Source organism: Neltuma alba, unplaced genomic scaffold (genome assembly GCF_004799145.2).
Source record: "Neltuma alba isolate B1F8T4 unplaced genomic scaffold, ASM479914v2 tig00013430_pilon, whole genome shotgun sequence".
Lineage (NCBI taxonomy): Eukaryota > Viridiplantae > Streptophyta > Magnoliopsida > Fabales > Fabaceae > Neltuma > Neltuma alba.
Genome location: NW_021637680.1, coordinates 127,202 through 145,848, shown reverse-complemented (window position 1 = coordinate 145,848; position 18,647 = coordinate 127,202). Strand labels below are relative to the sequence as shown.

General features: G+C 29.0%; 1 protein-coding gene across 1 annotated transcript; it reads right to left on the bottom strand.

Annotated features, from left to right (window-relative positions):
• Nucleotides 1-12,470: 12,470 nt before the first annotated feature.
• Nucleotides 12,471-13,088, bottom strand: LOC114737319 (uncharacterized). The gene has a single exon (XM_028925234.1). The coding sequence runs from the start codon at nucleotides 13,086-13,088 to the stop codon at nucleotides 12,471-12,473; it is 618 nt and encodes a 205-aa protein (XP_028781067.1).
• Nucleotides 13,089-18,647: the final 5,559 nt, after the last annotated feature.

The following is an 18,647-nucleotide window of genomic DNA, read 5'->3' as shown; positions in this document are numbered from 1 at the left end:
TGAAGAAATTTATTTCATTTTATAAAAAAAGTGCTTTTTCAAAGTTTTTTTTTTTAGATTCAAAACAACCCCCTAAATCTATGTAACAAAATTAATATTACCTCCAGTCTTAATTATAAGAGCTAATTAGCTAATTTGAAGAGATTAAGGAAAGAAGTTAAGTTAGTTATTTGTCATAAATATGTATTGTCTTTCCTAAAATATCCTTACTGTAAATATATGAAGAAATTTATTTCATTTTATAAAAAAAGTGCTTTTTCAAAGTTTTTTTTTTTACATTCAAAACAACCCCCTAAATCTATGTAACAAAATTAATATTACCTCCAGTCTTAATTATAAGAGCTAATTAGCTAATTTGAAGAGATTAAGGAAAGAAGTTAAGTTAGTTATTTGTCATAAATATGTATTGTCTTTCCTAAAATATCCTTACTAATCAAGTATATTGGCTAGAATTATTATTATTAGAAAGATTATCTTAAAAAAAATGTATAAATATTATAGACAAAATGAATTAGAATTTTATATTTAGAGAATTAAAATAAAATTATAAAATCTTATATTAATCAAAAGTAGTACAAGGGTACGAGTGTATGTAAAATAAGAGTCACGCTTTCTCACCGAAAAATTGAAAATAAGAGTCATACATAAGTTACTATGTATTTGCTAACGTCATTTTTCTATAACAAACGCAGGACTAATGTCTATAGTTAAGAAAATTGTAAGACCTGCCAATAAAAGTAAAAGACCTCGTTAAAATCATACTCATACTCTTATTTATAAGTTATTTTTAATATATTTTAAATAAATTAAGAAAAATTTTAAATTTTATTAATTCTAGTTTAAATTCAATAACTTTTGAATTTTATCACTGTCTAATATTAGATTATGTCTCATGAAAATAAAATCAATATAATAATAAATTAAGAGTAAAATTACATATTCATGTAAAAAATTTCTCTATTTCTCTTTCTCCCACCAGAGGAGTACTACTCTATCTTATATACAAGTCACTTGGAAAAATAAAATAAAATTTGTTCCTAAAAATAAATTATTTGTAAAGTAATTAATGATTCTTTTTTATTTTAAGTGAGTCAAAACAAAATTATCTTTACATACCTTAGGTAGTGATTGTTTAGGCACTAATCAGTATATCAGTACTTTTAGGGTCTATTTGGTACAAGGGAAATAGAAGGGAAGAAATGGGAGAAAAAATTTTAACAAGCTCATTCTAAAAAAATTAGAAAAATGGGGTTAAATTCTTTAATTAATTTTTCTTCTTGTTTTTATCTCATATTTTTATTTTATCAAAATTTTATAACCCCACTTCTTTAATTTTTATAAAATCATTGCGGGTAGCTTTCGCTGATCTTTGGAGTGCTGGCCGTTTTGTTTTGCTTTGTTTGTTTTCCTCTTTTACTCTGATTTGCTCAATTTAAAGAATGTTTGCATAAAAATAAAATCATAATTTTAAAAATATTTTTGTGATATACAAAATAAATATATGAAAGAGTTTATTTAGATTTATGAAAAAGTACTTTGAAAAAGACTTTTAAGATTATCCAAACATCTCCTTAATCTTTTATGTAATCTTTTGTGTGATAGGCTGGCTTTTATTAAAATTATCTTTTAATTAAAAAAAAGGATATCAGTACTACTATATTCTTATATACAAATCACTTGTTAAAAAAAAAATTTGTTCCTAAAAAAAGTTATTTGTAGAGTAATTAATGATTCTTTTTTTATTTTAAGTGAGTCAAAACAAAATTATCTTTACATACCTTAGGTAGTGAATGTTTAGGCACTAATCAGTATATCAATGCTAGTATTTTTAGGGTCTGTTTGGTATAAGGGAAATAGAAGGGAAGAAAGGGGAGGAAAATTTTAACGAGCTCATTTTTAAAAAAATAGAAAAATGGGGTTAAATTTTTTAATTAATTTTTCTTCTTCTTTTTATCTTATTTTTTTATTTTATCAAAATTTTACAACCCCACTTCTTTAATTTTTATCAAATAAGTTTATTAAAAATTTTTCTTTCCTTCTTTTCTCTTCATTTCCGTCATACCAAACGGATCCTTATCGTAACACTTGTTTTTTATTGTTAATGTATAGTATCTGGCTTCTCTCAAGGGGGAAAAAAGGCATATCAGTTCGTGTAGCTTTCGCTGGTCTTTGGAGTGCTGACCGTTTTGTTTTGCTTTGTTTGTTTTCCTCTTTTACTCTGATTTGCTCAATTTAAAGAATGTTTGCATAGAAATAAAATCATAATTTTAAAAATATTTTTCTGATATACAAAATAAATATATAAAGGAATTTATTTAGATTTATGAAAAAGTATTTTGAAAAGGACTTTTAAGATTACCCAAACATCTCCTTAATCTTTTATATAATCTTTTGTGCGATAGGCTGGCTTTTATTAAAATTATCTTTTAATTTAAAAAAAAAAAAGAAAAAGAAGTATATGAGTACACCTTTCGTTTCCTTCGTGGGCAAGGAGCCAGGGGCTTCAGGTCAAAAGAAAAACGGAGCCTGTGGCGGGGCAACAGCAAGTACGTACCTTTAGCTTTTTATCCGCATGTACTCATTGAAATTAAATAATAAAAAAATACTTCCTCTTGTCTGATGATATATGATTTTATTTTATTTTTATTTTAATTCTAAATACTATTTTCAGTCCTAATTATAAGAACCAGTCAATTAATTTAAAGAGATTAAGGGAGTAAGTTGAATTAGTTATTTATCCTAAATAGGTATTGTATTTTCTAAAATATCATTGCTAATCAAATATATTGACTAGAACTATCATTGTTAGAAGAATTACTTTTATAAAAAATGTATAAATATGAGAGACAAAGTAAATTGGAACCTTATATTTAGGACCAAAATAAAAGTCAAACAGGGTCTTATATTAAGGATCAGAAATAGTATAAAATAGCAATCCACTTTGTCTCTCATATTTATATATTTTTTTCTAAAGTAGTCCTTCTAACAATAGTAATTCTAGCCAATATATTTTATTAGCAAAGATATTTTAAGAAAGATGACATCTATTTAGAATAAATAACTAACTCAACTAACTTTTTTAATCCTTTCAATAGCAAATTGACTAAGACGAATGACAAGTTTAGTAAGGCGAATGACAACTTCTGATAAACAATTCATAAAAATTTAATTTTCTCTTTTTAAATGACAGAATTTTCAGATTTCTTTAGCAGATCACAAGTTCTGATAAGTAATTTATAACAAGTTGAGTAAGGCGAATGACAAGTTATGAAAATCAATTGACAAGAGTAGAAAGCCAAATAACAACTGTGATAAGTGAAATTATAAGTCTGTGAGGAGATTTGTCATGAATTCAGAATATTAAATGGATCTACATTGATACCATTAACAATTATAAATACTAAATGTTAACATTACTCTACCCATAAACAAAATACTAACATTTTCAGATTGTCATATCATGTTGCTGTGATCAAACTAACCAATCTGTAGTTACAACACTACTAGGTAAAATTACAACAATAGTAAGTCAAATAACGAAAAACCAAAGGTGTTTTGACAGCAACCAGTTTCTGCAAGATTCGGTGACAAGTGTATCTCAAACTAACTACAACATCCTCCAACTAACATTTTCCATCATTAACTTCATGTTTCACTCTCTTCCACCGTATAACCCAGTGACCACACCGCAACCCACCAAGATGATGCCGTGCCAATCATGAAGTATATATACATGTAGTGTCTTGGGTAGCTTGAGTCTTATCCTCTCCAACATTGATTCTGTATACCATCTCTAAAACACTATTGTTATCAACTTCAATCTAATTACCTCTGCCACTAGCATTAACGATGGGTCACCATCTTTTTTGTAATAGAGATTGATGGAAATGGCTACAACCTTAATCATATTGATAAATGCATAGGCGGGAGATGAATATTTTTGAGAGGGAGAGAAGCAAAAGGAAGAAGAGAGAGAGGGAGATGAAGAGGGAGAGAAGGACGGAGACCAAGAGAAAGAGAAGAGGGAAAGAGAAAGAGATGGGGTGATGGGAGAAAGAGAAGAAGGGTATTTTTTTCTTTTTAGCCTGATTTCATATTTACAATTTGAGACCGGGTCCTTCTTAGTAATTTAGCTTATTCAGGTGACCTCCTTGTGATTTTGCTAATTCAAGAGTCTTTATTTGTCATTTCCCCTTTTTCTTTTTACTGGGTATTTTTAATTTCCTTAGTTATAAACGTTAGTGCTTATTTTCTCATACAATCTGTTAACTTAATTATGACTACCGTAAATGAGGTTTTTCTTTTAAAAAAATGAAATAATAAAATTTATATATTATCATCGTAATAAGAAGTTAATATGCTCATAATTGTCTCCTTGCATCTGTGTATAATTTGCAGTATGGTTGATTTTGATTTTATTTAAAAGAGTGTTTAGATATAAATAAAACTATAATTTTAAAAGTATTTTTACAGTATGCGGAGTAAATATTTGTTTTATTTTATAAAAAAAGTGCTTTTTCAAAGTATTTTTTTTAAGATTCAAAAACAACCCCCCTAAATCTCTGTAACAAAATTAATACTACCTTCAATTCTAATTATAAGAGATAATTAACTAATTTGAAAAGATTAAGAAAAAAAGTTAAGTTAGTTATTTGTCATAAATAGGTGTTGTCTTTCCTAAAATATCCTTGCTAATCAAGTGTATTGGCTAGAATTACTATTGTTAGAAAAATTATCTTGGAAAAAAATGTATAAATATTAGAGACAAAATGGATCAGGGTCTTGTATTTATGATCAAAATAAAAATCAAATAAAGTCTTATATTAATAATAAGAGGTAGTACAACGCCGAGTGTATGCCAAATAAGAGTCATGCTTTTTCACCGAAAAATTGAAAATAAGAGTCATACATAAGTTATTATGTATTTACTAGCGTCATTTTTCTATAACAAACGCAGGACTAATGTCTATGGTTAAGAAAATTGTAAGACCTGCTAATAGAAGTAAAAGACCTCGTTAAAATCATACTCATACTGTCCTAATCTTATTTATAAATTATTTTTAATATATTTTAAATAAATTAAGAAAAATTTTAAATTTTATTAATTCTCATTTAAATTCAATAACTTTTGAATTTTATCACTATCTAATATTAGATTATATCTCATAAAAATAAAATCAACGTAAAAATAAATTAAGAGTAAAACTGTATATTCATGTCAAAAATTTCTCTATTTCTCTTTCTCCCCTATAAGTAAAACCAGAGGAGTACTACTATATTCTTATATACAAGTCACTTGTTAAAATAAAATAAAGTTTGTTCCTAAAAATAAGTTATTTGTAAAGTAATTAATGATTATTTTTTTATTTTAAGTGAGTCAAAACAAGATTATCTTTACATACCTCGCGTAGTGATTGTTTAGGCACAAATCAGTATATCAGTACTTTTAGGGTCTGCTTGGTACAAGGAAAATAGAAAGGGAGAAAAGGGAGAAAAAATTTTAACAAGCTCATTTTAAAAAAATTAGAAAATTGGGGTTAAATTTTTTAATTAATTTTTCTTCTTCTTTTTATCTTATATTTTTATTTTATCAAAATTTTATAACCCCATTTCTTTAATTTTTATAAAATAAGTTTATTAAAATTTTTTCTTTCCTTTTTTTCTCTTCATTTCTCTAGTACCAAACGGGTCCTTATTGTAACACTTGTTTTTTATTGTTAATGTATAGTATCTGGCTTCTCTCTCCCCCCCTTTATAATTTTTAATTATAAATTAAAAGATAATTTCTTTTAATTTATAATTAAAAAAAGGGGATATATCAGTGCACCTTTCGTTTCCTTCGTGAGCAAGGAGCCAGGGGCTTCAGGTCAAAAGAAAAACGGAGCCTGTGGCGGGGCGCAATAGCAAGTGCCTACCTTTGGCTTTTGAAAATTTATCCGCATGTAATCATTGAAATTAAATAATAAAAAAGAAAAGAAAAGTTATAAGAGAGGATCATGATGAGGTTTCAAACAAAAAAAAACAATTAAAAAACAACTCTGGAGAATTATTATTTTTACTATAAGATTTGTTATCATAGACTGTTGATGTTGTTATTAATAACAAATTCCTACCTTTAGCTTTTTGAAAATTTATCCGCATGTACTCATTGAAATTAAATAATAAAAAAATAAGAAAAGTTATAAGAGAAAATCACAATGAGATTTCAAGCAAAAAAAACAATTAAAAAACAACTCCCGAAAGTTATTATTTTTATTATAAGATTTGTTATTATAGACTGTTGATGTTGTTATTAATAGCAAGTACCTACATTTAGCTTTTGAAAATTTATCCGCATGTACTCATTGAAATTAAATAATAAAAAAATACTTCTTTCTGTCCTTAATATATAACTTTATTTTATTTGTATTTTGATTATAAATATAAAATATCAATATATTTTATCTCTTATATTTATTTTTTTTCCTAAAGTAGTCCATATAACAATAGTAATTCTAGTCAATATACTCGATTAGTAAAAATATTTTAAAAAAATGACACTTATTTAGGATAAATAACTAACTCAATTTATTTTTTTTAATCTTTTTAAATTAATTAATTAGTTTTTGTAATTAAGACTGGAGGTATTAACAAAAATTACAATTAGAAATATTAAGGAAAAAAAGCAGCCTTCGGCGAGTTGGGCTGATATATAATGAGCCTTTAAATGGATTGTAAAATTTTCAACAAGCCCGCTAGGTTTTGATAAGTTAGCTGGCTAACGTGTCAAACTGTCAATCCTCACTTTAAGTGCGTAGCTCAATAACGTGTCAATCCTTACTTTGAGTACATAGCTCTACGCCTCTACCAATAAGCCACCGAAGTCTTGGATAGAATCAAAATCACCATTTTAAAAGTATTTTTACGGTATATGAAGTAAATATGTGGAGGAGTTTATTTTGATTTGAGAAAAAATGCTATTCAGAAGCACTTTTGATGCTTCCCAAACATCCCCTTAGTCCTTTAAATCAGATTCTTATTTGAAAAAATATTTATACTACTTCCAGTCCTTAATATAAGACCCTGTTTGATTTTTATTTTAGTCATAAATATAATACTCCAATCCACTTTGTCTCTCATATTTATATATTTTTTTCAAAGTAGTCCTTCTAACAATGATAATTCTAGTCAATACACTTGATTAGTAAGGATATTTTAGGAAAGACAACACCTATTTAGGACAAATAACTAACTCAACTTACTTCTTTAATCTCCTCAAATTAGTCAATTGGCTCTTATAATTAGGATCGGATGTAGTTTAAGAGTTTGTTTGACTTTTATTTTGATTCTAAATATAAGACTCCAATCCACTTTGTCTCTCATAGTTATGTATTTTTTCTAAGATAGTCCTTCTAACAACACTAGTTCTAGCCAATACATTTGATTAGTAGGGATATTTTAGGAAAGACAATACATATTTATTACAAATAACTAACTTAACTTTTTTTCTTAATCTCTTAAAATTAGTCAACTAACTTTTATAAATAGGAGCGAAGGTAGTATTTAGTATCTGATCATCGAACAGGACCTCTAATAGAAGAAGAATATACTTGCCTAGAAAAAAAGAAATCCTGCCGGTAATCATTGTTTGATTATAATAATGGCAAGTTTATTTCTTTTATATATATATATATATATATATATATAATGATCTTGTTTGAAAAGGCATACATTCTCTATATTTTACATCATTCGTTAATTTTAATTCTCACAATTTTCACTATTCAGGTGATGAGCAGCTGAATATTTATCAAGACACTTGAAAAGATGAATGATTATTAAACCAATTGAGATATCATCTACCCTAGAAGCAATGACATGGTTAACAAAAGACATGTTAGATAGATATTGACCAAAACAAATGAAACTCGTAACCAACTTCTTAGTGGTGATTCCCATTTCAAATTTCAAATTCTCATTATAACAAGTTTTGGATCAACTTATTTTAAATGATTTTATACCATATGAGATAAATATACGAGATATGTTTTGTTTTGTGAAATGTAAAAACACTTACTTTCCAAACAAGTAATTAATGGGATGTTTGGATGAAAACCAAATCATAGTTTCAGAAGTGTTTTTACAGTTTACGAAATAAATATGTGAAGGAATTTATCTCGTTTTGTGAAAAAAATATTTCTAAGAAGTACTTTTGAGAACTGCCAAATACCTTCTAAGTTGATGATTTCTAGCTGTGGATTGAACCCCTTCTATGGCAAGGGAAAGCAAACCATGGCCACATCCATACTTAGTTTTGATGCATTCAAACTTTCAATTGCATTTCTGATTTTACCTTCATGCGTTTATGAAGACAAAATGATTCCGGCGGTTCTTTCTTCATGCGGGAAAGATATTGTAACGAATAAAAGATATTTTTATAGACCGAAAGAAAGTTGGTCGTGTTGAATTTTTTCCTTCAAATATTCTACTCATAATTAAATCTGCCCCTAATTAAATGTGCTATTGGTTAAATAATTCTTAAGGCTTGCTACGTCTTATAACCCAAATGACACTAAATGCTTCCTGTAAGACTTGTATAAGTGTGAGATCGTGAGTTTGAATCTCCGAATATATAAATTATGGCAAAAAAAAACTTTTAGGAGTTAAAAAAATTATTATTAGGAATATATTTAGAAAAAATTATAATACTTCTTGCAATTATGAAAGGGGTTCTATAAATAGGGATAAGAGCTAAAAAAAACTTAGAACTTCCTCTTATTTCAAATATAAGTCATATAAAAATATTTAATATTCTTTAAAACTATCAAATATCTCTTTTCAAAAGGCCAAAAACAATTTATAGAAAGCCTTCTATAATAGGAAATAGAGGGAGTACTATAGAAAGAAAGGGAGGGAGCATGTAACCACCAAACGTTTAGATCGACTGGCTGTGGGGTCGTTCTAGCTTAACCAAAGTCAGGGGTTCGATCCCGCTTGGAAACGCAGTAGCGTGAAGTGGTAGGCAAGCCATCCGTTAGGGGATCCTTCATAGGTGCCGCTCCGGATTAGTCTGGGCCCGTTGAAAAGCCTGAAAGATGGCATTGGCCTAGGATACCGGGGGAGACCACTCAAAAAAAAAAAGGGAGGGAGCATGTTATATTATTGATGTGATATGCACATAACCAAAAAAGAATTAGATGTCAATATATAAATTTAAATACACAACATAGTGTTACAAATGAAACATATTTATACCATTTTTGAGGAAAAGAATATGGTATTTTCCATCAAAACAAAATGCTGAATTGCATTCTATACATATTTATTTTTTATATTTTTCCAAATAATTCATGCATGTTATTCTTTTAAGCAAGATTAGTCATTTGGTTCCTATTTTGACTCGGTTGTAACACATTCTCCAAATTTTAATTCGGGGCCGGTCAATTCTTATAATCATGACTTGATTATAACTTAATTCTTAAATTGTGACTCATTACAACTCCATCTTTTTAGTTTTAACCATTTAAAATTTCATTATATAAACTCCATAAAATATATGATCTTTTTTTGAAAAACATAGGGAATAATTTTTAAAAAAATTAACTACAAGAACTAAGAACTAAGTCATATCAAATTAAAATTCAAAAACTGAGTTAAAATTATGATGATTGAGTTGCATCAAATTAAAATTTAAAAATTAAGTTATAACAAAATGAAAATTATAAAACTAATAAATTAACTTTTCCTTTTTCTATCTAAAAGAAAACCACTTCAAATACATGCATTGGGTTTTCTCTTCCCTTTTTCCTGCCCCCAGAAAACTAATTTTCTTTTTAACCTTGACCGTAGAGAAGTAATTAGAAACTTAGATTTCCCCCAAAAAAAAAAACAAAAAAAAAAAGAACTTTATTACGAAGAAGACAGATGGATTAATTTCAGTGAGTGATTGAGAGGGACTGTGCGCTCATTGCATGTCACTAGTGTACCAGCGTATTTAAGACTGTCCCAGCTACTCTTATTACTCCAGAACCTATTTACCTAATTTATAAAAATTAAGAAAAAGTTATATCAGTTTTTTCATAATTAACGAGAAACAATTTTTGATAATTTTCTTGAAATACATCTTTCATTTATTGGACATTAACTTTCATTTATTTAAATTTGAAAAAAAAATAATACTCTTCCTATCCTAAACATAAAACCTCTTTTATAATGTAATTTATACTATTAAAATGATCTTCTATTTAGGACTACAGGAATACTACCTCCAGTCCTTAATATACAAATCAATTGACTAATTTACGTATATTAAATAAGTTTTTTAAGTTAGTTATTTATAATAAATAAATATTATCTTTTTTAAAATATCTTTATTAATCATATGTATTAGTTAAAACTATCACTTGATAAAAATTTTAACATATATAATTACTACAAGAATTACTTTGAAAAAATGAATATATATGACAAAAAAAATGGACTGAAGTGTTATATTTATGACCAAATTAAAAGTTAAACTAATTTTTATACTAAGAATCGGAGGTAGTGCATTAAATAAGGATCTATCTTTAAAACAATACTCCTCTATTCCTATTTATAAGATAGAAAGAGAAGGTTTTTCTTGATCTTATTTATAAGTCACTCCATTAAATTTTTAGTATAAATGTGTCATTTTATCCTTCATTTATTATACTCCCTCCGTTCCTTATTATAAGAGACATTTGATGCTTATGGCATGTTCCTATATATAAGAGACACTTAAAAGTTGTCTATACTTTTTTGTGTTGATTTCCTATTTTACCCATATTTATTATCTCCAACTCACACTCTCTCTCCTTTCCACTTCTCTTTCTTTTAATAATTTAATTGTTCTCTTTCATGCTCTCTCTCCTTATTAATGAGGGCATTTTTGGAAAAAAATTATACTTTTTACACATTAATTGTTCTTAACTAATTTTAACTATTTTTTTGATCAACGCACTTCGGTTATTTGTCTCTTATAATAAGAAACGGAGGGAGTATTGTAGATAGTTATTTGTTTGAAAGGTGTAGATGTTTTAAACAGGGATAAAACTGAAAATGTATTATATTTTAATAAAAAATTAATACAATTTATATTAGAAGTATCTTATAAATAGAACAAAAAAAGTATTTAATATCATAAATAAAAACAAATGAATTCTTATATTAAACACTTTGCTTTGCCAACATTCTACCTCTGATCCTAATTATAAGACATTGCTTGTAGTCTACAAATAAGGTCTTATAAATAGGACCGGTAGTATTAATTGTTAAGAGCCACGTCAAAAACGGTTAATAAAATTTTATATTTAAGATCAAGATAGTGTTTGGATATAATCAAAACTATAATTTAAAAATACTTTTATGATTTATGAAATAAATATATGAAGGAATTTTTCTGTGAAAAAATATTTTTACCTTCGGGTGCTTCCAAAAGTACTAGTTCGTTTTCTCTGCCAGGTCCCCAACTCAAAACTGAAATGCAAGTATGCAACCGTGTATTGTTGGTGTTTGCAGTAAATGCAGCGGAATTTAGCTTTTGCACGTAACTAACCAGGCTCATGGGTACAACTATGATCCATGACTATCCAATGACGTGTGGAGTGTGAGAGTAAATGCACCAGGAGAAACATACGACCCTTGTCCAATGATAAAATACAACCTCCCATAATTAATATAAAAACTAATTAACTAATTTAAATAAATTTTAAAAAAATTGTTAAATTATTTATTTACATATTTATTTTATATTTTGTAAATTATGATTAAAAAATTATTTATATACCATTCTAAATACGTGCCGAGTGAACCAGAACTACTAGATTATCCACCCTTTGCAATTAAGAGACAAGAAGGAGAACAGAATAAAGAAAGAGGACACAGAAAATATTGCCAAGGCCCCAACTCACACAGTCCTCCTCAACCGAAGTTGCATAGTACTCAGCAGAACATCAACACCTCTTGCTTTAATTCCCATCCCACCAGCCACGGTTCCTCTTCCTTCTTCTTCCTCTCACTTCTGTTTTTTTTTTTTTTTTTTTGCACTACTTTTTGCCCTTTTATGATCAGTATGAAACAAGTCGCAAACACATAAGAAAGAAAGGGGAAAAACAGAGGAGTTGAAATAGAGGAAATAGGATGATATCAAACCAACGTGCTGCGCAAAATGAAGCTGCTTGTGAGATAAATTAAGAAACTTATGCTTCAATCTTCCCGAGAAGTTATTGAAATATAGAGAAACACGTGAATCCAGAGAAATATACGTTTCAGTAGAGAAAACGGGACTTTCAAAGTTTCAATACAGCAACATGAAAAAGAAAGCAGAGCAGTCAAAATGGGGGAAAATTACGGGAAGAAGAAGAGCACCAAAGTTACAGTGTGACCATTTAAACGAAGATAAAATCAACACACTAAACTAAGAAATAAAGAAAATAACCAAGTTGTACGTTGGATGAATACATAGCTATGTTTCATCTCTCCCATATGTTATTGTTAGGTGAATCGGAAGCAGCCATTCTTTTCTGTAAATTCAGGTCTTTGTAGAACCTGTTGATGAATTCTTCAGCTGCCTTGTCGACTTGTCCATCTCCATCCTCGTCGTCGTCTTTCAGGGGGAAAGGCGAATCGGTGATTCTGAGTTGCCTCCCGGCAGGCCTCTGGCCGAACCAAGGCAAAGTCGCAGACGGCGAATTCGCCACCTCGAGATTATCGACAAGAAGCTTCCGGAAGGCATTGAATGCGGAAACGTCGTCGTGGTTGTAGGGCTTGTGCTTGCGTTTGTTGTTTGCCATGGCGCGAAAGGGGAGGGCGGGGCTGTTGTTGCAGCTGAACTCGTAGTCGCTGGGAGAGATAAAGGAGAGGTAAGAGTCGTGAGATCGGCAGGTTAATGCTGCGTAATGATGGTGGAGTTTGATGCCGCCGGCGACGGCCTTGCTGACGGCGATCTTCCCCCGTTTCACCAATAAACTGAGATTGATCTTTATTTTCCTCTTGGCTATTCCCTTTTTCAACATGAACACCACTACACGTACAATGTTCCACAGCTTGCTTGCCGCCGCCGCCGCCAGCGCCGCCGCATTGTCCGCCATTTCCATTCTGTTACAGTGCGAGTGTGAGTGTTTGCTGAGACTTGAGAGAGAGGGAGGAGAGAAGGCGTTTCTACAACTTGTATGGGACGATGAGAGGGAAGGGAAGTACAGGTATTTAAAGGGGTCCATATCCAAGGGTGGGCCCGGAATGATTAAATTAACTTTTTTTTTTTTGCCCCTGTAACAATGAGTAAATTAACTTTCTTAACATAAAATCTACTTAATTATCTAATTTGAATAGATTAAAAAATTAATTAAATTATTTATTTATACTATGTAGGTATTTTTTAAAAATATTTTTACTAATTATGTGTATTAACTAAAACTACCATTTAATTAAATATTTAATATGTGTAATTACTACAAAACTACTTTAAAAAATAGATAAATATGAAAGTAAAATAGATTTTTTTTGACCAAAAAAAAGTAAAATAGATTGAGGTATTATATTTAGAATTAAATTAAAATCAAATTAAGTGTTATATTAAGGACTAGATGTAATAATTGACATAAAAAATTAACTAGTAGTTGAAATAAAAAAATTAACTACTACTTAATTAAATCAAGAAAGCTGAGTAGAATTCAATGGGAACGTTTCTTTTTCTTTTTATATTTAAATAGTAAGAAAATAAGGATGAAAATTTTGAAATTACGGGGGAAATTTGTATTTGAAGAGCTTTTAATTTGGCAATTTTAAATTTGACTTATCGTATGCATATGTCTACCAATATACCATTATATTCCTATTTATAAGTTAAGGACCACCCAAAAGTATAAATATTCATACACATTCTGGAATAATTTTTAAAACAAATTATATAAAATACCATAAATAGATTAAGAATGAAGAGCAGAATCCTGCCTTCGATTGTTGTACGAAGGCGTACAAATATTGTGGAAGGTATATAGTTGGAAATAAAATATATTGATGACGCGCTAGAAAGCCCTAATGATTTGAGACTTAAATGGTTAGTTTGCTGTCACTTTTCTTCGAAGTTGGATTGAAAGTTACAGGAAAGTTTGTGTGATGAGAAATGATTTTCAATAATTGGATTTGAATATAATACTCCTCCGATCCTTAATATAGGATCCAATTTTTGAGTTGATTTTGATTTTAAATGTAAGACCTATTTTTTATATTTATCAATTTTCTCTAAATTACCCCTATAAATACTATCTTAACCATAATCAAGTGGAAGAGGGAGATGGGGTATTAACAAAGATGATTATAGTGTTTTAGGAAAAATGTGTCACTTTTCTTATAATTAACTAACTTACCTAACTTCCTTAATCTAATCAAATTAATTAAATGGGTCTTACATTAAAGACCGGAGGAGTATTATAAGTTGAATCTTGCTCTCTTCCCCCATATGCCAACCCATGATATGCACCAGAGTTGTGTAATACTTTGTATATTTTTTTTAGGGAAAATTTAATTTTAGATTATATGGGTTATACTAATTCTGATCCTTAATATAAGATCCTATTTGACTTTTATTTTAGTCCTAAATATAAGACCCCAATCTACTTTGTTTATCATATTTACTCAATTTTTTTTCAAGATAATCCTTCTAATAATTATAGTTTTAGTTAATACATTTGATTGGTAAGGATATTTTAGGAAATACAATACCTATTTAGGACAGATAACTAACTCAACTTATTTCCTTAATCTCCTCAAATTAGTTAACTGGCTCTTATAATTAAGACCGGAGGTAGTATAATACTTGATTAGTAAGGATATATACTCCAAAAATTATATGAAAAATGATTTTGTAAAAAAGAAAACACCAATTAATTTGTGAGTTAATGTTAAGGTTAAGTTGAAAGAGAATAAATGGTCTTAGATGTTCCAAATTAATGAATCTTTGCCATGTGTTGCTGTGGGGTATGTTGCTTGACGTGATTTAGCAAAAAACCATAATCTTAAGATATGTTTGGTTTGGCAAGCAAGCTTTAATTGCTGGCGCCATGTAATTTAGTGCGCCATTGGCTTTGACAAGGATACCATCATGTCTAAACACTACTAATCATGAGGCCCTGAGGTTAGATTCGACATGCTCCGGTGTTTGTATAAATGTTTAAATTAATTGTGGTGTTGAAAAAAAATTGACATACTAAGCACGACCTTAGATTTTATAATGTCAATTGGATTTTAAGACCTTAGATTTTATAATGTCAATTGGATTTTAACTAGAGGGCAAGCATTAATGACTTGATATACAGGCTCATCCAGCTTGCGATTTCTTATTTATAGAAGAGCTTTCATGTCATAAACTATTGGTTCAATTAAAAAATATTATCTCTGATCTTTAATATAAGAGTTAGTTGACTAATTTGAATTGATTAAAAAAATTTGTTAAGTTATTTGTAATAAATATGTATCTTTTGCCAAAATATCATTATTAATCATATGTATTAATTAGAACTATTATTTTATGAAACTTATAGCATGTGAAGTTACTATAATAACTACTTTAGAAAAAATGGCTAAATATCATAAATGAAGTAAATTGAGATCTTATATTTAAGATCAAATTGAATGTCAAACTAATTCTTACTCAAAGAAGAAAGATATACATTGAGGCTATTTAGTGAGATAGTAATAAAGAAGGATATCAAATTTAACCTTTGAAGAATGTTATGGATCATCGCAAAAAAAAAAAGGGTATGTGTCTTAGTTAGAAATAAAGTGATTTTAAAAGAGAAGAATCAAAAGATCAAAAACAAGAATGGTATTTCAATTATAAGTAAAAAAAGCTTAATGGTAAATTATCGAAAACATTATTTTAAATGTATTAAAGTGACAGATATTAGTAACAATTTTAGCCATGAGTCTGAAAATGAAAAATTTATCACTAAATTTTATTATGTACAACTGATCTTATGATTATTATAAATGAACGTTTAACTTTTACAGAACATAGTAATGTTTTTTATTTGAAACATTGAAATCATGCCCATGACTTTGTGTGTGCATGTTTGTGTTTTTTTATTTTGCCTAAAATGAGTAAACAACCTTAGTCTTTAAATGTCAATTTTAAATTTTGAGGATCCTTTGTTTTTGTTCCTTTGAAATGATTACAAAGTGTGGTTTGACTTTTTTCCGGGGGGGTGCGCTTGAATTTGTTTTATGATCAGACAAAAAAAAATTAGTGATTTAATTTTAAATAATATTATATTTTAATCTTCTAATTTTATAGGGTATTTTTCTAGTGCTCTAATTATAATCATGATAATTTTATTTAAAAAATACTGAAATTAAGATATTTAAAAATTATAAATATTTTTTAAGTTTGAAACGTTAATTTTTTTTAAATAATAACTATTGGAACAAAAATAAAATCATTTGGGACTAATCATTAAGGCCCTTGATTGTAGGGTTTTGCTTACTCCTCCGGCGTGTGTCTTTCAATCTATCTTTCTTTATACGACGTGAAAGTGAAGCAAAATTTCCTAAGAACATGTGTTGACCAAGGCGTGCGTTTCCTTAACCTCTTCCTCTTGCTCGTAATATGCTTTCTTAAATTAATTAATCAATTAATTATCTTAATACTCCATCATAGTCCCTTAAATTATTAGACATTAACAAATGTTTACACATTACATTTAATTTTTTACAATACCAATATTGGGTATTAACACTAAGTCTAATATTTTTTTTTTTACCGGAGTTAGTTGGGGACTGAATTTGATGTTAAATATAAGATCTTAATTTATTTTGTAACTTATCTTTCTTAAATGTAAGGGTTTTCCATCAAGGAATAATTCTAATAATCTAATACACATAATTAAAAATAACAGTTTAGGAAAATCAACACACATTTATGATAAATAATCAATTTAATTAATTTTTTAATATTTTTAAATTAATTATCTAGTTCTGAGGAGTAGAAATAATATTAAGAAAAAACTCTGACACATTATATTAAGAATGTGGTCCCATCACCAAGCATTTCTCCTGAAATTCCAGTGACAAATATAAAATATGTCAGGAAGTTGTTTGCAGGTTTCATAACTTAAATTAATAATAGTTTTTTTTTTTTATGGAGTGTGGAAATTAAATCAACGTTGACGCCGTTCTTTTGTGACATTTTGTACAATTGTGAGAGAGAAGAAAGTTAATTAAATGGAGGGGCGGCGAAGACTTTCTTCGTCTTCACATGCCACGACGACGACTTCGGAAACTCTTCCGGACACTACCAATATGCAATCACTTGGCACTGTGGGAGTTAGAGTGTATGTGCGGATGTGTCAAAATGAACACCTGTTCAAAAGAATGGAAATACAAGGGTATAAATATTACTATTCTGATTCTAAATATAAGATATATTTTATAATATAATTTACACTACAAAATAAGTCTTACATTTAAGAACTGAAGAATAACTTGTATTCATTAATTAGTGAACGGGCCTAGAAAAAGCGAAAGATCTCGTGCCTAAGGGTAAGCAAAACCGAACCGAACATAATTCGATTATTTCGGTTTTTATTTTTTTTGAGTTATTTTATTCGGTTATTTTGATTATCGGTGTTCGGTTCAATGTCATAAAAAATAATTCGGTTAGTACCAAAATAACTGAAATATTTGAATGAATTTTTTTTTTTTAAAAAAATATTTCTCTCCTGCCTCCGGGTCTCCCCACGGTCCACCCAGTTAACCATTCTTATTATTTTGTATTGATTGATGGACTCCATCTGTCCAGTGTTCATCACATGGGATCCACTTCCATAGGCCTAGAGTTCAGCTCTCCACCTCAATAATTCACACCCTCACAGACTCGTAGCTGCACACTTGCACATCATCAGCATCTTAGACTCTCAAAAACTCCCATTTGACCATTTTTGAACTCTCAAGTAGTCAAGCCCCAAGACTCACAGGTCGGTTGTCGGCGATTGTGGATTGCACAGCTTAAATCTCAATGACTCCCTTCATCCTCGCAAGCTCCGATCTACACTCAGCTTAGCCGTCGCCACCGATCTTCATATAGTAGGAGTATTACAATCGTGGTCTCCGATCCCTCTCCCTTTGGCCTTCTCCTTCCTTCGCGATCACCCATTGCATTCCAGATTCTAGTTACAGCCCCTAGATTTCTCACCTCTAACTTTCATTATGATGAGGTGAGATTCAAGTTATAGAAATTTTTTCAACCATATTGTCTTTTTTTTTTTCAAGTGATTATTTTTTAATATTTTTAAATCTAGTTCTTATGTTAAGGAGTAGAGATAGTATTAAGAAAAAGCTTTGACGAATATTATATTGAGAATGTGGTACCATCACCATGCATTTCTCCTGAAATTCCAGTGATTAATATAAAATATTTCAGGAAGTTGTCTGCAACTTTCATAACTTACTTAATCATTAAGCAGTAGTACATTTTAATTAACAATAGTTTTTTTTGAATGGAGGGTGGAAATTAAATCAACGTTGACGCCGTTCTTTCTTGACGCTTTGTATAAATTGTGAGGGAGGAGAAAGTTAATTAAACGGAGGGGCGGCCAGGACTTTGTTTGTTTTCACATGCCACGACGATGACTTCGGAAACTCTTCAGAATACT

Bases quoted from the DNA above. Each gene is read 5' to 3' on its own strand.
- LOC114737319 (XM_028925234.1), bottom strand. From the start codon at position 13,088: ATGGCGGACAATGCGGCGGCGCTGGCGGCGGCGGCGGCAAGCAAGCTG.